Source organism: Ambystoma mexicanum, chromosome 9, assembly GCF_040938575.1.
Source record: "Ambystoma mexicanum isolate Mex_15411 chromosome 9, UKY_AmexF1_1, whole genome shotgun sequence".
NCBI lineage: Eukaryota > Metazoa > Chordata > Amphibia > Caudata > Ambystomatidae > Ambystoma > Ambystoma mexicanum.
The window spans coordinates 637811319-637832612 of record NC_090931.1 but is presented as its reverse complement, the minus strand read 5'-3'; the positions used below and the strand labels follow the sequence as shown (position 1 = coordinate 637832612).

General features: G+C 44.5%; 1 protein-coding gene across 1 annotated transcript in view; it reads left to right on the top strand.

Annotated features, from left to right (window-relative positions):
- The window catches only part of LOC138488402 (solute carrier family 13 member 2-like), a 418056-nt gene that overhangs the window by 382149 nt on the left and 14613 nt on the right, over nucleotides 1-21294 (top strand). The window contains exon 10 of the mRNA XM_069615342.1: nucleotides 19914-20075. Within this exon, the coding sequence (XP_069471443.1) occupies nucleotides 19914-20075 (162 nt within the window). The remainder of the gene's footprint in view (nucleotides 1-19913; nucleotides 20076-21294) is intronic.

Here is a 21294-nt window from a genome sequence, read left to right as displayed (position 1 = left end):
AGGTCTTAATCAGCCAACCTTGCAACATCAGTAAGAGTTTTGTCAAATCGGCACCAAGAAAGAACCTTTCTGGGGAGTCTAAATGGTGGTAAAATCCAGAAGTTCTCTAAACTTGATTGAGACAGTTTGACAAAGCGCTTTGTTTCAAGAACTTCTCATAGGATGGGAGTCTTCGGGCGAATCACAGGACAGAGGGAAACTGGTAAAACTGGTATTAATCAACTTTTACTGGAACCCGGCAACGACCTCTACCGAGTCTTTCATTGACCAGACGTCAGAACTGATTGAGGCCTATATAAACCAGCAAGTGCAACATGTCGCCATCTATGGCGACCTAAACACACCTTGCATAGAATACAACCCCCATTATCAAGGTAACACCTATGAGATTGCTTGTGTCAAGTCCTTGGTGTGCAGAAGGTGTTAGGTTAGGGGTTACTAATTGCCAATTGTGTTGCAGCTGCTTGGGAAGGTCTCCTGGTTGAAATGTCCTTTCCTTAATCTAATCATCATATCAGCCAGCTGCAATTGTTCCAACTCAAGATGGAGTACTTCCTGTCCAGCAGTAATTGGTCAAGGAATATTGTGATGCAGTTAGGAACCTCAAGAGAGGTTCTAAACTTCCTTTTGTTCAGGAGTGTTCACAGCGCTCAAGAGCTCCAGAGAAAACAAGTGAAACCAGAGAAAAGGAAATCTTACACCCTGAGAGATGTTCATCAGAAAGTGACAGAGATGTTTATATTCAGATGCAGTTCAAAATTCGAAGCAGAGGTTAGAAAGTTGTTTGAAGTTTACTGAGGAAAAGAAAGAGGGTGTATATCTTGCAACCAGTTTAATTTAATTTCAAGGAAAAGGAACTCTAGAGTTTTTTACTGTAAGTTTATGAAATACGTTGAGTTGGATTTGTTCTCTGTGCGCGCGCCAGCGTTAGAAGTATTCTTGTTAAGGAGCCAGGTCGCGTGCGTGTTCAGAAGGCATAACATAGTCATTTCCAGAGAGCGTGTCATGTTTCAGAATGCACTCCAGTAAATGACCCTACAACGTGAAACTGCGTCACAGTGAGGCTGCGTCGTGTGTCTCTGACTGACTAAGCTGAGTTACTTAATGAATTCCGACTGATCAGCTGTGAAGATCTTTACAGGCAATTCGGTGCGCGGTTCCCTTTAAGAAGAGAATCGGTTTTTCGTCCGTTTGTTTTTACAACGCGAGAGAAGTCGAATCGATTCTATGTCCAATTGAATCAGCAGCGTTTCCACAGCTGAGTTATAAGTGCGCGCGCACGACCCAATGCAAAGTTAATTTGTATAAGAAGCGCTTCCACAGCTGGATTCCAAGTGCGCACACAATCCATACTATCTGAATTAGTTATAGCAGCGATTTTACAGTGGGTTATAAGTGAGTGCTTAGTTAAAGTCTCCACAGAAGCTGCAGCGATTCATAGTGCAAAGGCAAAGACTTTCAAGAAGCATAGCACTACCCAAGAAGTGCAGCACAGCAACATCACTGTGTGAAGTAAGGGCAGACAAGAAAAGCATGGCAAAATAGGCAATGCATATAAATTACAGGAATTCAAGAGTTTTAAAGTAGTTTCAGTCATAGGGAAAATGCATTCCATGAAAAAACTACAGGTCAAGGTAAGGAAAACATTAAGAAGTAATTCAGTAGGCTACCTACAGCAGAAAAGGATTCAAGGTGGCTTTGAGTTCAGCAGTAGAGGGCAGAAGCAGACCTACAAAAATTCAACCTTTTCTTTTGCCTTTCAGCTATTGTCAGAGGCTGTCAGGTAAACGTTGATTCTGGGGAAGTACATACACATTTTTGTGTTAGGAATCCCTGGTTTGATGCTAATTACTGATGTATCATTTGCAGGTTATCCAGTGTTCCAGAGCAGCTAGAAGTTGAAGAAGCCGAAGAAATCATAACCATTTTTTATTTTATCCACTTCCCCTTTTCCCCCCGGTCTGGTCAACTCAATAGTAGTTACAATTTACTGTTGGGTGAACTGGTTTGGTGGATCTGGTGGGCTATTCGTCTGCTCCTGCAGGATTTCGGTGCTGGGACCTGAAAACATGAGCTGTAAGAGGTGCCAATTGGAGATCTCTTATGACATCTAAGGACATGTATATGCTGAATAGCAAATCAAGGGGGACATTCCACCACAGGCAACTTGGGACTGTGGAGATTGCTCTCCGATAATTGATTACATCTACGTCTTAAGAAACGTTCTCCCATTTGTCAAGTAAGTTTAAGTGATTACGGCCGAAAACAGTGATCATCACATGTTAAATCTGGAATGGACACCTAATGAGCGTCGAAATATGCCTGTGTCTGTATCAGTCTGCAATCAAGGGATGAGAATGAAACTTCTAAATAATAACATTGAAAAACTTGCTTGGATTTTGCTCAGGCATGATCTAAATAGGATTTTACACACCCCTCTTAGAGCAATTTCGAGTTCAACCTAAAAAGACTGTTCAGCCAGCAGTAAATTGTTACCATACATTCAATGTGGTTCTTGTTAAACGAAGAAAACTCATGAGGAAGCTCATTAGAGTGGCCAAAAGATAACAACTTCCCGGTGACTTAGAAAATGCTTGTTTTGAAAAAAAAAGAAATACACTCACTGGTTGCACTCTCACAGACTTTAATGTAGCAGAGAGATGGCGAGACAATGGTAAGGGCCCTCGGTAGTAAGAAAAGTAGGGATTTGTGGTCATTGGTAAAAACAGTGGGCAACACGCCTGGAACGGAACAGGTGAATCCTATAAGCGAGCTCCGTTGGATTCAACATTTCACCAACTTATATACGGAGAAAGAGAACACTGTAAAAACCCGACCATCACCGAGCGGGACAGACCCATGGACATTTACATGCAATCTTGATGATATAAAGGGGCGCATTTCAAAAATGAACAGTTCGCGAGTCCCAGTTCTGGACGGCCTTACAAACGCAAAAAAATGTGAACGGGAAATTCCCAAGAAATATCTATCCATCGCCATCCTGGACGTAATCAGAAAAATGTTTGGTTCCACAATTCTGGATCATTTCCGAAACTGATGTTTAACAGGCTGCAATGACCCCTTACAAACAGGCTTTGTTAAGGGTATCAGGACAACATTGAACATTTCACCACTTAACATGTTGAAAGGACGTGCGTGTTAAGGGAAAACTAAGATCTTCATGGCCTTTGTTGACTTGGTTCTGGCCTTTGACCAAGTAAACCGTCACAAATTGTGGGAGAAGCTCAAAGATCAGAACTGTCCGGAAACACTGATGGATCCAATAATAGCAATGCACTCTGGCACATCAATGAGAGTTCGTCTGGATCGGTCTGGTATTCTGTCGAACGAAATTACAACATCCAAGGGATTGAAGCAGGGTTGTCCAATGGCTCATGCCCTGTTTAACTTCTTTTTGGCTGACATGAAATGACCTGACCCTATGTTAAGAGCATTCCCGTAGATGGTGGGGGAGGAAGGGTTGGTTGCCACATTTACTCTACGTGGACGACTTGGTCTTAATAGACCAAACTCCAGTCGGCCTTTACCATCAATTGGATGTGCTCCAACTTTGCATGAAGTCCAATGGCCTACAAATAAACAAAGAAAAAACGAAGATCCTGAGCTTTGGGAACTCAAACAAGGGAAAAAATCAGTATTCATGGTTTTTGGATGATGGACGAATTGAACAAGTAAGTGTATTTAAGTTTAGCGATACGTGATCAGAATCTCCAATGGTCACCTACCTAAGAGAAAAAAACAAAGCTCAAGCAAGCCAAGCGCAAGCTCTAAATAAAAGATTTGGTCGTTTTTTGTTTTGTTTCCGCAGTAGTAATGTTCTATAAATCTAAGGTGATCGCTTCGCTGACTAACGGAGCTGAGGCGATGTTTCACATTCCGGAGGCGGTTTGGCCGCAGTTAGAGGGCCTATTTTGGAAAAAAGTTCTGGGTCTACCATCATCCATTCCGATCCAGATCATCTGCTGTGAGTTATGCCTTTCATCCCTAAAAAAACACAGTAGAATGGAACAGCCTAACCCTCTATAGGAAATGCATCGCCTCTCTTTGGCCTCTGATTTTGGACTTACTCCACAAGGAATTAAAGTAATCTTTAAGCCAGATGCTGAATGATTGGTCAAAGAAAGCCTTTGACAAATTGGAGAAAATCAGGGGCTCCCTTGAAGTGTTGATCACAAACCCGACACAAATAAAGAAAAAATGAAAGGAAAGGAATACGATTGGATCTTGACTCTGGAGTCAGCGGCCCGCTAACAGCTTTCTGTACATTTGGCAGCGGAAACTTGATGTCCTGCCTAATAATTTGAATCATTTTCCGAGCAGAATGTTTCAGGACTATTACTTGAGAGCACGACTACATCTTCTTCCAACTAACGAGATTTTAGCGGTCAGAGGTCTATCCCTAGCAAACAAATGTTGCTCTTGTACGGAGGAATCCGTTATGGAATCCATGAAGCATCTACTTTTACACTGCCCAGCTCTGAAAGAGGAGCAAACTAACCAACTGGGAGGTATTTCATACTGGATCCAGAAGTGTGGTGGAGCCAGTTGATGAATGGAAGCAAGACTAAACATGTGATTGCAGTGGTAACATTTTTAAACAAACTATTTTAAGGATAATTGCAGTTCTTATCAATGACAGAGAAGAACGTGGAAAGGAAAACGTGTTTTTATTTTCTTTGCTAATAAATTGTAAACAAATGAAATGCAAATAATTTTTTTTTAAAAGGGTGGCATTTTACGCAGCATTGTTACTTAAACATAAGTGACAAATGCATAATATCTTTTCATTAAACCAAAGGCATATTCCACATAATGTATTTGCATTGATTTTGCTGGCTTTGCACCTTTTCATCGAATGTTGAGCGCAATGTTATTCCCTAGAAAGTGTTGATGTAGGAGCTGGCTTCAGGCTAATGCATTGCGATGTTAGAGATGATGAACTACTCCCACGGGTTATCCGACCAACCACATGCACACATAAGGCGAGCTACACTATCACGTGCAAGCAGCAATAGTAGAGACCACATTACTTGACACTGAGCGAATAGATGAATACTCGACAATTTGCCATCGGTCCATGAAGAGCTACAATCAGTCTTTCTATCTCTGTCTGTAAGTAACCCTCTTACTTACTTACCACTCCATTATGGAGAGGCCCACTCTTTTTAAGTCATTATGCATATGACCGATTTTTATAAAGAATCCAACTTTTCTACGTCATCGTTTTTTATCACTAGAGCACGTTTTAATTATATCAATTTAAGTGCAATGTGTGGACTGTACAATATTTCCCGCCTTGAAGAAAGGTCCTGTCCATTTTCTTTTGTCCTAAATACTCATCCCTTAGAAGATGTTATCCATTAATAATCATACTGTTGCTCTAGAAAGCTTGTCAATAATTGTGGGAGTATATTTCCAGAAATAGAGTAATACTGACTGACACTGCAGGAGTGTGCAAAACACAAGAGGTGATGGTTGGAAGGTTTAGAAGTAATCTTAACCTTTGGCATTTCTCTGGGGAACGATCCAGACCATTGATATTCACCTGTCAAGCCATTACAGAAGGGGTAAGACTATATGCAAAACAGGCTTGGTTCCAACCCAAAAGGGGTAGTCAAGCCGGAACTGCTAGGTCACATCCCTTCTGCACGAGATCACAAGCATCCCCAAACATGTTTTGGCCTTGTTGGGCCTCATCAGTGAGGAGTGGCTTGGCTCTATAGGCCCAGCAGGCACAGGACCCACGTCTGGGCATGCCCGTTCTACTCAAGGTAACTTTAGCAAAACACAAGGGGTGATGGTTGGAAGGTTTAGAATGAATCTTAACCTTTGGCATTGTGTGTGTGGCAAGTTGTCGAGGCATGAGCAAGGTTTATCAGTATACACATTGGAAATACATTTTTCACTGGACGTCCTACACCAATTTTTGTTCTTTAAATAATATAAGGCCATATCTACTTACACAAACCAAGCAATTTCAAATATTGACATGACCATCACAAACTTTAACTCCACTGGTGAAAGTATTACTTTGTATGTATGTTGCCAAATACTATTAGGACCCCGGCAGAGGGAATGGAGGGGAGTGTGAGGCGAGAAAGCGGCAGCCTGCCAGCCAAAAGCTTAGAACAGGGTATTTACCTCAGAAGCAGAAGGCTGCCATCTTCCCACCACGGTAAGTGCACCCCTGTGCTCCCCTGCATCCCCATCAGCCGACTCTAGACCCCCAAATTCCACATCCCTAACCACAAGCCACTGCCGACCCCTTAACCTGCCACTCCCTTGTCCCTTGCAGGCGCCGGGAACACGGAGTGTTCCGAGCACATCCCCGTCGTGGCAATGGCCACCCTGGAAAGAGAGAAGGGACTATGTGTAGTCCCTTCTTCCTTGTCCACGATGGCCATCTTGGTTTGTAGTTTTTTTTTTTTAAGTTGAGAAATGGCAAACACGCCATTTCTCAAATTGATAAAAAGACTATTAGCACCCTGGAAAAAAGCATTCTGGGATGCTAATAGCAATAAACCCCTCTGGGTAGGGGGATTACGGGTCTGGTAATGCCACAGTGATAATGTTAAGGCCCTCACGTAAAACTCAGCCCCAGGGCATTACCTGACCCAGTAAGGGACCCGCCTGCAGGTGTTTATTGTATAGTGAAGATAACTTAAAGTAATACCCTTTGTAAGCTTGCACAGTCAAATTTCCTATCACCCATTGTAAATAGAGAGGTTCTTCATTATCAAGAGTGAGTTAAGATTTCATTGTGACATTTGCTTGAACATTTGATGACATGTTGACGATTTGCATATTGTTATTTGGCTTAGTCTGTTTATTTTGTACCTTCCAGGTAGAATGCCACTGTATTTCACAATGTTTGAGGCTTGAAGTGACTTTATAAAAGTTATGGCTGTTTGTGGTGATAACGATTAATTTGGCACTTTAATGTCAGTATATTAAATATTTTGTCATATGTTGGAAGGGAGAGGAACGGGTGGCCGAGAGAGGGAGTTGTTTCACATGCAAATACAGTATTACTGAACAATGATCAGAAACAGAGAACATCGAAGTGGGCCGTTTGCTAGAAGAATGTTGTTTTTCAGTGGCAGAACTGTGCAGCACACACTACAAGGAGAAATGACCATAGATGCATGTCCCATGAAGCCCCTACTACCTTCAACGCAGATTAGTAATAAGGTGAAGACTGATATAAAGGATGAGAGTAGATAATACCAGTGTATGCCGTGTTTTACATATGGTCACTTTCCTCGTTTGCACATTCATCATGCATATATAGTAGCAGCCCTGTACTTATGGTTAAGTTGCTCAACCCATAGGAAGAGCAGTTTTGGGGTAGCTTATAACTTTGGCGCTGTTCAAAGAATGTGCATGAAATTTTGCAACAATAGAATATGACCACTTCTGATTCTGCACCTTTGATTCTGCAAAGTTCTGTGCGGTTTCATGAAAGGGTGGCAAAGTTATAGGGGGGTCCCAAAACGTTTGAAAACAGGATAGACAAACATTAAAAATATTTGTGCTCGGAGAGGCCACCAGGGGGCGCACGGATGATGTCGTGCCCCGTCTGAGCTCGCTCATCGAAGGTCCTATGAGAGGTCTGAGCCCCCACTTCTAGGACCCCCCCACAGCTGAGACTCGAGACGAGGCTTTTGGAAGGTGCCCCCCACCCGTGGCAAAAAATTTGGAGCGATTCGGTGGTGTTTTCGCCTTAAACCGACCGACTGAAGTTCTTCCCCATCGCCGCATCGAAACAGCGCGAACGCGCGGAGCCCAACGCAAGCCCCGCCTACTAGGATCCCGGCGTAGGCCCTGCGCCCTAGGCGGACAACATCGAGCGACTAAAAGCGGCAACGACACGGAGCACATACCGAGCCCTCCCACACCACACAGCCTCGAGCAAGAGCAGAAGCGGCAGAGAAGGCCTCGAACATCGGGGCGCCGGACGTGCGCGGAGGCGTGCCCCCGGACTGCGGGAGAGCCCGCGACACTCCGACGGAACGGCTCGTCCCCCCCGGCGGACTACGCGCGGTCGGTTCCTCAGATCAGGGCATCCCACGCCCCCGCAGCAGTGCAGACGGCCGCAGGAGGTTCCGGGCCTACATAAAGTGGGGAGACCCACGGATCACCGCGACACCGCGACATCCGACGAGCTGAGGGTTGGGCCCCCAAAACTTTGGGGCGTGTGCCCTCCTCAAATTCACAGGACAATCCGCCTCAGAAACGACACTGCGACATAGAGTCCCTTCGACGCGCACTACGGACCCGTTCTAGCAATATTGGGACTCCGCTAGACTGACCAAGGGCCTACTTCAGCTCTATGGACTTTTCACAGAAATTGGCCAAATTTCGCTATAATCAACTAACCGAAGCACTGCCCCTCCGTGAACCCCCCACCATGGCCTCCCAAAACCCAGAAGCGGCGCTGACCAGGGGTGACATTGCTGACCTCCTTTCAGAAATGAAAGGGATGAGAGCGGACATAGGCAATAAGATCGACAAGATCACAGGCAGAATCGATAAGATGGAGGAAAGACTTGAGGAGGTTGAGCATAACCAGTCCTCCTCGGGCATCCTTGAAATGCAGGTCGATCATCGCCTTATGGACATCGAAAGCAGAGAGGAGGAACTCCGACTGAAAGTTGATGATTTAGAAAACAGAGAGCGTCGGAACAACATACGCGTCTTTGGCGTTCCGGAAGTGGATGGAGAATCGGAGACACACCTCAAGCAGACCCTGCATAATATTCTGAAACTCCTGTTCGAAGATGAGGGCATAGATGCACCCAAAATTGACAGGATCCACAGAGCGGGAGGAAAACCTGATAGCCCGAGGTCCATCCTGGCCCGGTTCCACAATTACGCAGACAGAGCTCGAATTCTAGATAAAGCCAGGCTGGCACCGCAAATTTCCCTGGAGGGGTCACGCATCTCCATATTCCAAGACCTGTCTTCCCTTACACTAGCGATGCGAAGGAAATGCCAACCAATTACTAAGTTCCTTAAAGAAAAAGGTGCCAGATATCGATGGGGCTACCCATTCTCGCTAGCGTTCGAATGGGACGGCACGAAGATGAAACTCATAACAGAAAGAGACATTTCCAACGCCATAGCGGAACTACTGGGCCCCCAGACGAATGGGACTCCCATCCCGACAAAAAAGAACCCGGAAGAAATTTGGCAAACTAAAGGTCCTCGGAGACGAAGAATGCAGGGGTCGAGGAAATTCAGGAGAATGAACACCTCACCAGATATGGAACATTGACTTCTCCAATGAATTACACACCCACTATGAAGAGGCACCTTGAAAGACAGAAGCGAATTGGGTGTCACCTTCACCACGCAGACTCCTGAACTGGACCCAAGTAAGAGGTTGATGGGTGGTGCCATGAGACTTGAGGTACAGAGTGGGATCAAAAGGGGGGGAAATGACTGAAATGTCGAATAGACCTGGTCGGGGAGGGCCGTTTATCTGTTTATCGGTGAGATGGAAGGCCGCTCTCACCCAGGCATCGAATGACTCGATATGGGGGCTTGAAAGTTTGAGATATGATGCGTTCTTACTGAAAACGGACCGATTGTTGTGCGGTTCACACAGGTGGTTCGATAACAGTTGGATGCTGTCAAACCAACTGCGTCGGACGCCGCGGGGGGGAATGTTTAGGGGTGACCCGACAAAGGGACACTCTGTTTATGGTGGGAGGGTGGGAGTTTGGGGCAGAAAAGTTGGACTTTTACAGGTTCCTTTTACAGAACGCAGGACACAGTTGAAAATAGGAGTTGATTTAAAAGCAATCACCCAACGTGGCAAGGAGCACACCTCGATCACATGGCTACGAAAAACCACTAGCTCAATGCGACAGGCACCGAGAATAGCGAAATCCTCTTCGGCATCTTCTAATGGCAACCATACATAACACGGATCATTTACGCATAGGCACACTGAATGTTAAAGGCCTAAACGCCCCTACGAAGCGTTCCTTAGTCGCAAGAGAATTTAAGCGTTCCAAGATTGACATCTTATTTATCCAAGAGACACACTACATGAAAGGTCAAGAGAGGGCAATCCCAGGCAGACTTATCGGCCATACCCTATGGAGCTCCGGCATAACAAAAAAAGCTGGAGTAGGAATTGTAACGCGTAAGAACCTACGCATGTCAGTCCAAAGCTCGTGGATAGACACGGAGGGAAGAATGGCAGTCATCACAGGACTCATCCAAAACGAGTCTGTCACGCTGGCCACAGTATATGCTCCCAACCAAGGCCAAAAGAGGTTCCTCCGCAAAGCGATTGAAAAGGTGTTCAATATGGCAAAGGGGCAAACGATTCTTGGAGGAGACTTCAATATGTGGATGGACCCCACGCTAGATAGACAAGGTGAATCAAACACACTTAAACCATCACGCTTGACTGAGGACACTGAGATGAAGGAGACACTCTCGATATTTGGGCTAATTGACAGTTGGCGTCATCTACACCCCACAGACAGCGGCTTCACCTTCCGCTCTATTCCTCACGGAACCCTCACACGAATTGATTACGTGTTCCTGTCCGAAAACCTACTACGAGAAACCGCTGCGGCAGACATACATCCAATATCGTGGTCGGATCACGATATGGTGCTGACAGAGATACGCTGGGCGACACGCATCCCCCAGAACACAAAATGGAGATGCAACGATTCTCTGTGGAAAGATACGGCGTTCAGAGATGAATTCGAAAACGAAATCAAGGAATTCTTCGCTTCCAATGACACCGGGGAAATCTCAAAGACCTCAGTATGGGAAGCAGCAAAAGCAACATGGAGAGGTATTCTTATTAGGGAGGGGGCCCGCAAAAAAAGAGAGCGAACCCTGATCGAAGAAAACATCAGATCGAAACTGAGCACAGTAGAGAAATTGGCACAATCAAACCCACAAGAAAGACCAAAATACATCAATGAGGCCAGGGAACTCAGGGAAGAACTAAAAATATTGGAAGTCGGCAAAATCACCCAAACTCTACAATATCTAAAGCAAAAATTCTACGAAAAAGGCGACAAGGCCGACGCCCTGTTGGCAGCAAGACTGCGCGCACAGAGAGCTGAGAGGTGGGTGAATGTAATAGAACGAAGGGACGGCACACTTCTAGACACCATCGAAACCACATCCCAGGGAATTCAAGAGGCGTTCGCCTTCTTCTACGAAGATCTGTACACATGCGACCCGCCATCCCCGCCGGGAGTCATAGAAGAATACCTCAAAAGAGCCAAATTACCATCGTTATCAAAGGCTGAGTCGGAGGTGCTCGAGGTCCCTGTCAGTGAAGAAGAAGTCTCCGACGCTATCCGGAGACTCAAAGCAGGAAAGTCTCCAGGAGATGATGGATTCACCCCTGGCTTTTACAAATCATTCACTGCGCAAGTAGTTCCCTTCTTAACAACACTCTTTAACGAAATATTTGAAACAGGGAAAGTCCCCCCCTCCTTCGCTCAAGCACTGCTGACGGTTATTCCAAAAGAAGGCAGGGACCCTAAATTGTGTGAATCATATCGTCCCATATCGCTGTTGAATATAGATGCCAAAATATACGCAAGGGTCATCGCAGCCCGGATTGAGGTCCACTTACCGCGGCTGGTGAATCCGGATCAGGTTGGCTTTGTGATCCAAAGACAAGGAGCAGACACCATGAGGAAGACACTCCACCTGATATATGAAGCTCGCCGCATGCCAGATGATCCCACACTACTGTCACTGGACGCTGAGAAAGCCTTTGACAGGGTGGACTGGGACTTTCTAGAAAAGGTACTCATCGAGGTGGGACTTGGCCCGAGGCTTCGACTAGCCATAAAAGCTCTATATTCATCTCCACGAGCATCTGTCTCTGTCAATGGTGGCTATTCCAGATGGTTCCCCCTGGAAAGGGGCACGAGACAAGGATGTCCATTGTCAGCTATTCTGTTTGTCCTCTCCCTAGAACCTTTGGCACAACGGCTGCGACAAGACGCCGGGGTCCGAGGGATCAGAGTTGGAGACAAAGAATATAAGTTGGGTCTCTATGCCGACGATATACTCCTGCACGTCACACACCCGCTCGACTCCATCCCGACGGCTCTAAAAATCATTGAAGAATATGGACTGCTGGCGGGCTTGAAGATTAACACTGGAAAATCTATACTCCTCCCGCTTGACAAGAATAGAGACGATGAGGTAGAGAGATTCACCCCACTGGGAATGAAAGTGAGCCTGACCACTTTACGATACCTGGGCATCAACGTCACCCGAGATTTGGACGCCTTGTACTTAGCAAATTTCCCGCCCATATCACTCACATTGCAAAACGACATGAAAAAATGGGCCACACTCACAATCTCGTGGATGGGACGCCTAAACGCCATCAAAATGGTAATTCTCCCGAAGATCCTATACCTGTTTCAGATGCTCCCCATAAAAATGCCTAAAGAATTCTTCACTGAAATGACAAAGTCCCTGTTGGCATTCCTTTGGCAAGGTAAAAAACCGAGAGTCCCCAAAGCCCTCCTATACCTTAAGAAAGATGACGCGGGAGTAGGCCTCCCGAACTTGGAATCATACTATAGAGCGGCTCAGCTGCGAATATTGATCCCCCACTTGAGACAACAAACGGATTCACATTGGATAGCTTTGGACAACTTCCACCTTCGCCCGTACACCGTTGGCGAATGGATATGGGTACCTGGACCGCAACTCCGAAACAGTATCAGAAACCACCTGATACTCGGGACCATCTGGTCAATCCTGAAACCAAATAGAGACATGAAGGGGATTACAACCTGGCCCTCTCCCCTGGGACACCTCTGGGTCCCGGGAATATGTGATGACATCTCCGAACCACTAAGTTATCAGTCCTGGTACGAAGCCGGCCTGGAGCGGGCAGGCCAGTTGTGGAGAAACAAGGTCTTCATAACCATACAAGAGCTTGAAGAGGCGCTCAACATAGGCCCTCTATCAGTTTTTCAATACTTAAAACTAAAAGGGGTAATGTCACGAGAAAAGTGGAAAGACCAGCTCCAGAGGGATCTTACGCCATTCGAAAGAATTCTGGACACCTGGACGGGCTCCAGAGGCTTGATAAGTGTCATGTACAATGCCTTGATATCAAACAACACAGCCCCATCAACCAAACTGAGGACCAAGTGGGAAACTGACCTGAGCAGACCCCTACACGACGAGTTATGGCTGCGCATCTGTAGACAAACAGCTAAATCATCGATATCATGTCAATATAAGCTACATGCGCTAAAACTCCTCCACAGATGGCAATATGATCCACTCAGACTTGCTAAAATGTATCAAGGAGTCAACCCACAATGCTGGAGGAACTGTGGCCAGGACGCCAATTATTGGCATATGTGGTGGGGCTGCAGCAAGGTGCAGGCATACTGGGACGAAGTCCTTAGTTGGATAAAAGACTTAGATGATGAGGACAGAGAAAAACACCCCATATTGATCCTCTTTGGCTTGAATGAAGAAGATGAAACGATCATAAAAGCGCCTAAAATGACTTTGGGTTTACTAATGGCAGCTAGAGCCTGCCTCACGATGGCATGGAAAAGACCATCCCTCCCCACCAAGACAGAATGGGTAAATGTAGCACGCAACATCTTCCGAATGGAGAGTTTGACCGCTGCCCTACACGGACATAGCACATCGATGGAATCCGAATGGGCTGCCTTCCGTGCAAAATATATTACCTGAAATTTAGTGTGTGTACTGCCTAAGTTTGATCCCACAGATCCATGTGATGCCTGTATGAGTAACATGTTTGCCTTGATCCTGTTGAACACTTGTGCTTACCATTGTCACCCGATCTCTGTAAGGAACTATAATAATATTGCAAAAAGAAATGTCCCGGTTCAAAAGGGGGAGGGGGGAGTGATTGAAGACTGGAAAAGTTGCCTATTGTTGTCACCAGCATATTTCATGCCATACGTTTAGAATTGCTTTGCTTGTATTTAGACTATATATTTTCTTTCTCTGCACATGCTTGCACTGACGAGATGTTACTGTTTAAACCTGTAAAACCAATAAAATTGAAATTTCAAAAAAAAAAAAAATATTTGTGCTCACGCCTACAGCCCAAACCTCTGGACGGATTTGCACACAAATTGCGTGAGGAGCGATGGCCTGTTCTCGAAAGCATACTTTTACAAATTTGGTCTATATCAGTCCAGTAGATTTAGAAAAAAGGCCCATATAGTAGGTCCAAAACAATTTGTGATCTCTGTGTCTGGTCTGCGGACTGACTTCCTGGTTCAGTGTCCGCGGACGCCTATGGGGCAATTAGGGAGTTGCGTAACATTCGCAGCAATGGTATGTGCCTGCTGATTAGCCAATTGAAAACATCAGGTGCGTCAAAACATTTGAAACAGACGCCATGATGGATATGCAATGTGCCCGTAGTCCGCGTACATCGCAGTAAAAATATATTAAAAAACAACATTACACTCGTCAAACTAGTGAAACAATCTCTGGGGAGGTGAGGGGTGATGAGGATGAGATGGGATATGTCCAGAAAAAAGCCAAATATCTGGTGTTTTTTCTTCTCCGAAGTCTGAGAACATCTCAGATGTTCAGAGAAATTGCTGAAATGTTCGCAAACTTGACAAAGGTTTGATGGCTTCCATTCATATTTCTGCATTATAGGGGCGGTGAACAGCAATTTTTGGATGGCTTACAATTTTGGCGCCATTCAATAAAACAGCATGACATTCTGCAATATAACCCAAGTTCGAATGCTTTTGCAAAGGTTGGTGCCGCATTGTCTCAGCAGACCCTATTTTTAGGTTTCTTGAAGCAAATAATACTGTACTGTGCAAATATGGGTTGTAACTGTGACAAGACATTATTAGGTTAACAAATATGAGGTTAACTTTTTGAATTCTGCACTGTATGAACTATAACAGGCTTAATTTAGTGACCTCCTGTCACCAGTGGACATGTAATGCTATGCAAAGATGCACTATACATTGTTAACATATTTGTCCAATACTGTTTACACAACTCACCAAGCTGGTGACCAGGTTTATTGTTGATTGTTTATTCTTTTCTATGTGTAATTTTTTCAGCCATCAATATTGAATTATCTATGCTGAAATATGCGACCTAAGTAAATAAAGGTCTCTACAACTGTTTTTTTCAGTTTTTCCAGAATTTGGATGTGTACTTTCCTCCTATGATGCATACTTATGAAGATGGATTAAACATAATATGGAGATGTGTTAGAAATGTTCACTACAGCAAACTACTGTAGCTTAAATGTATGAGGTCAGGACTACCCCCCTGTACTAAATATCATTCCAGCCTTTACGTCCTGCCCGACCACAGGCTATCCCTAAGGTTACAAAAGTATTGCCTAGAGGGGGCAAAATTAGATGGGGTCCCAAAATGTTTGAATGGCTTTTAAATTTGGTTCAGTTTAATGAATCTGTGTACAAGTTTGCAAAAACACTTTAGACCCAACTTTTAATGTTTTTGCTTAGTTTGGTGCTATTTTTTCAAGAGGGGGCAAAATTAGATGGGGGACCAAATATTTTTAGATGGCTTATAACTTTGGTGCCATTTGACAAATCTGAACAAATGTTTACAGAATGATTAAAGGCCCAACCTCGGATGTTTCTGCAAAGTTTGAAAGTATTTTGTCAAGTGGGGGCTAAGTTAGATCACTATATTTTGTACCTTCATTTTGACACTTTAAAAAAAATAAAACATGGACCGATTTGCAGCACATGCCCCTGATAATCTGGCCACTGGCCATGGCCACCAGGGACTGGCTTTGTAGTAAATTATTTCAAAATCCAGATGGGTTTCAATCGGAAAATAAATTCTGCTTGCGGCTTCAGTCCAAAGTGCTGGGCGGGAGTGCAGCAAACGTGTGCGAGCAGCATCAGCAAAGCCCTGAAAGTATGCTTTTGCAAATCTGTCCTGTGTTTTAATTTTTCCAAAGTGTCAAAATGTAAGTACAAAAAATATTGATATAACTTTGGTGCCTGGGCAGTGGGTCTGGCCGTCGGCAAGGAAAATTGTCTACTCTGATTTGCTAATTGGGGCATGCAGCTTGGCAGAAGCCCATGCCCCATGGATTGTGGAGACTGCCATGGCTGCAAGCCATGAGCACTGGCCACTGGTCACCTTAGGAGGTGGAGTGGACACTGAACTTATTTGCAGGCTGGGTGCAGTGCATAACCATAACTACCATAATAATAATAAAGCAGGAGTTTGGTGGGGCTGGATTCATGGTTGAGTCTCATGCACCAGGCGATTCAACCATGACTTTTATCCCAGCATGAGCTGCTGAAAACGACACATATCAATATGTGCTGCAAAAAACATGTTTGTTAAAGGAGGTTTATAGTTCTTTCATATGTGTTAAAAGAGGAATTATTAATAACGTATAAGAAGGGGGACATGTCAAGTCCTGGTGCGTATAGGCCAATATCATTGATGGATTCCTCCTTTAAAATCTTTGGAAGAATCCTGTTGGCCCGAATTGAAACCTGGATATGTGAACAGTCTATCCTTTCTGACATCCATTTTGGGTTTCGCCCTGGTCTGGGCACAATGGAACAAAGCCTCAACTTATACCTCTTAGTGGCCAACTCAGTATTTAGCCGGGGTGAGGCATTTTACCTGGCCTTTATGGACCTGAGCACAGCCTTTGATAAAGTGGACAGAGTTAAACTCTGGGCTGTGCTTGGGTCCTTGGGTTGCCCTGGGGATATTTTGAAGGCGCTGGTGGATCTGCATAGAGACAACCAGGCATGTGTTCGTAGTGGTCCAGGGGGACATTGCACAGCCTGCTTTCAGGTGGGGTGTGGAGTAAGACAAGGCTGTGTATTGGCCCCCATTTGTTTTTGTCTTTATATTAACGGCCTTTCCCAGGACCTTATTGATACTCTGGCAGACTTCCTGGTTCTGGGGGTAGGGGCTACCCGGTACTGGCCTATGCAGACGATACAGTCCTTTTAGCAAGAACACCTAGGGCTCTACAGGCTCTGATTAATGCTTATGCAACATTTATGAACAATCTAGGTTTAAAAATAAACACAAAGAAATCAGCAGTCATGGCTTGTGTGGGCAGAAAACGTTCTGCCCCCATGAAGCCAATGCTTTGTGTTGGGGAAACCATACCTAGAGTTAAGGTTTTTGATTATCTGGGAATTAGATTCTCAGAAGCATTAACCGGTGTAGCCCATGTGGCTAAACAATCAGCCAAGCTGAGCCAACAACTAGGGGGCATATTTAGATTTATGACCAAGTGTAAGGGACAACCACTAGATGTGATTACCAAGATCTACGGAGTACAAACCGTAGCCACCACTATGTATGGTGCGTCCATTTGGGGTTTCCAGAATGCAGCCGAGATACAAAGGAAGGAGACAACATTTTTTAAAAACCTGCTGGGACTCCCGCCCAGTGTCTCTGGAATAGCTGTACACAGAGAACTGGGCGTGGAGTTCTGGGAGGATCAGTGGGCAATGGTTCCACTTTTTTTTTGGGTCCGGCTATGGGCCAATGAACATGTCTCTCTCTGCCATTCCATTATTCATGCTGTGCTGGGCAGAGATGGTTGGAAAAAAATCCCATGGCTTGTATATGTCTGGAAAACTCTGGGGGCAGCTAACTTAAGATCCCTCTTCCCACCCACCACATTAATTACAAAGAGCGAGGGGGTGCAATTTAAAATAGCATTGGGGGAGATTAATGTGAGGAAAAGAACCCTGGAGGAGCATGGCCATAGATCTGGTCAATTCCACACCAGTATTAGCAGGCTCACAGGAATTCAACCCTATCTGACTTGGAGCCTTCATAAAAAGGATAGGTGGCTGATCACGAGGGCACGGTTTGATTCCCTAAGGCTACATGGGAACACCTACAAATGGAAAGGCTTCCCTGATTCTGCAGGCTGCCCAATCTGTGGTCATCATCTCGAGGATCTAGCCCATTTGTTGTTTTTTTGTACTGGTTATGTCGGCATTCGTAGAGCAACCTTGATTCCTGCCCTTAAGAAGTCAGCGATACGTTCGCACAGGGCAGCTCTCGTGTTTCTATTGAGTGCCGACACGTCCTACACAGCGTGGGCACTGCTTACGTTCTTGAAGAGAGCGATGTTTTTTAGAAAGGGTCTATTATCAATGCAGGGAGATGCTAGTTAGCACCTTGGGATTTAAAGTTCAACTTTTATTTTTTTTCTATCTGATATTGTCAGTGTTCTCATGGGTTTTAATCATTCATGTAATTATTTGATTAATGTATATGGCAGGTTTTCATGGTTACGAATGCCTCTGATTTTACTATTAGGATGAGTTTTATGAATTGTAACTATATTTGTGATCAAATGTGTTCTTGTTTGTCGTTTAATGGATTTTTTATAATCCGAATAAACTTGTTTGACTTGACTTGAATAACGTATATAGAGTTATATAACATCATGAAATACTTTCACAAAAAAACAATGAAATTCACTGAAAATATGTTGTTAAAGGGATGTTATGGTAGCAAAGTCAAATCGAAAAGCCAAAGTAATTTGCCAGTTATGGTAAGCTATGCAACCATAACTCGCACCACCACCATGCACTGCTAAGACTAACACCCAGGACATCAAAGATGACATCATACATGGCATAATTGATGACATCAATGATGACATCACATTTCCGGGGTGGTTGTTTTTGTTCAGTGACAGTGAGAATTTTAGGCAGAGGACTTGATCTGGTTATAGTGCATTGGAAACATAATATACATACTCTAAAGGTGCTGTATATGTAGACCTTAACCTCGTGCAATGTTCTTAAGCAACATTCCTTAGGGTTTGGCCTGAGCTCATGGTGCACATACATGGGACAATAAGCAAGCCACAGACAGTCAATGAATTTGTTATACGTGATGATGAACTCTAATCCTAGTGTCATTTTCTGGTCATGCTGTTTGCTTACTCCTTACTAGAGTTTCCCTTTATGTGCCTCAGATTTGTGTGCATTGATGATCTCAATATATATTTCTTTGTGCTAACACATTTGTATAGCAATTCTTCTACAGTTAGCTGTTAATTCCAAGTTTAACATTAGTCAAGATTCTGATTGGCTTGGATTTATGGTTCTACTGGCCAATATCACGAGATTAAAAATACTTTAATTCTATGACCCATTCTGCCGCCATTGCCTGTGTTGTATGTATTATTAGATTGCTGTACTAACAACACTTCAATAGAGCCTTTCTGGTTCAATGGGTACATTTTGTGATACATGGAGTAGTTCATGAGATGTCTCCCCATCACTTGTCATATGTTGCTTGCAACATTCTAAACAGAACCCCCTGTAGGGACTTTTCATCAAAATTGTTGTCATATGTGATGTCTTCAGTGACGTCATCAATGATGCCATTTGTAATGTCATTTTTTATGTCCTGGTTATTAGTCTTAGCAGTGCATGGGTGTTGCGTGAGCTATGGTTGCATAGCTTACCATAGCAGGTGAATTTCTTTGGTTTTTCAATTTTACCTTGCTACCATAACGTCGCTTTGACAACGTTTTTTTCAATAAATTTCACAGGTCTTTATTAGTGCAACTTAAACATAACGTCCGTTTAACAAAGTTTTTTAGTGAAAATATATGTATTTAAGTTGTGTGTTTGGGGGTAAGGCATTGGGGACTGGTGGGTGGCAGAGTGAGGTGGTGGGGCGGGTTAGATGGGGGTTGGGGTGGGAATCCCATCCATTTAAAAAAAAATTATCTACCAAAATGACCAAGGGCTTGTTCTCACAGGAACTGCCCCTAAACCTCCTAAACATATCAAACAAGACACAAACATTCTTAATCCCTGGCATTGTTTAAAACATTCATTTTTACACTGCCATTCTTTCAGGAATCCGGACTTTCTAGCTGGCTGGGCCAGAAGCTGACACCCCTGGAGTCAATACCAACTCCTGCGATTGCCCTCGTCCTCTGCCTCCTGATCGCCACCTTCACGGAGTGCACGAGCAACGTGGCAACCACCACGCTTTTCCTGCCAATCCTGGCTTCAATGGTGAGCAATGACGCTAGCGAGCAGAGTGCTGATAGAGTGTGTACATATGATGAGAAACTTTGTAATGATTTCCAAGAGTCCTTAGTCATTCCACCAATGAGAATGACTACTGAGATCGATGTTTCCTAAATGACAAGTTTACACCTTAACCAGATTATTTTACCAAGGGACACAATGATGTTACCTAAAATCCTGGGAACTGCATCAATTAACCTGATAATGTAACCAAAGAACCAGTGTTTCCTTCATGAAAACCATGGAATTCCTGCGAGGAAGGCAGTGTCAGGGACATCATTTGGGGGTCGCCAGGTGTCGCAACTGCGACCCCTGAGGGCTGCCTTGCTACCCCTGTTGTCTCCCTTGCTACCCCTCAATACAATTAAAACACTTTTATTTCTTTAAAGCTTCTGGGCTGTAGCCAGTGCCATGTGGCTCTTTCTTCCTGGAGTGGTAGGCTTTCTTTTTCAGGCCTCTAAAAAAACAGTGAAGTCCACAAGTGTAACACTTTGAGCTGTGATCCTAAATAAAAAAGAATAGGAGAAACACATCATTTGTCTTTCTGGAATTCTATACAATAATTGCTAGACTCATTAAATGTTTATTTCAGGCACACTTCAGGGGGTGAGTCACTGATTTAGTCTGTTCTTAAACACCCCAAATTCACAATACAGACAAAGGGCCTCATTACGAGTTTGGAGGTAGCCATGCCCTTATTAAGGGCATGGCTACCCCTCGGGTCCGGGTCCCGCATTCCGACCTTGGAGGGCCCGGTAAATCCCTTTTGCGGGACCCGGACCCGGTATGTCCCCATTCCCATTTGAGCCCCCATAGGGGTCAATGGGAATGGGGAGGATGGCAACAACGGGCCCATTAACAATGGGGCCGTTGCTGACATCCGGTACTGCTCACGGGTGCCGCTCTGCACGCTTGATCTGACCAGGCGTTCCAGAGCGGCACCCGCAAGCATACTCGGAATGTTGCAGCGAGGTAACAACGGCACTGGTAGCACCACCGGCGCCGTTGTTGCCTTAACGCAACATCCGTAATGAGGCCCAAAATCTTCCAAAAAGCATTTCATAACAATAATAATAATAATAATAATAATAATTTAGAGTAGAATAAGCATCCATTTCGGACTGTGGGCCCGATTCACAGAGCATTTTCTATAGGATTGGGCCATTGTAAAACACTTCTGTGAATCAAACCCTATGTATTTTGC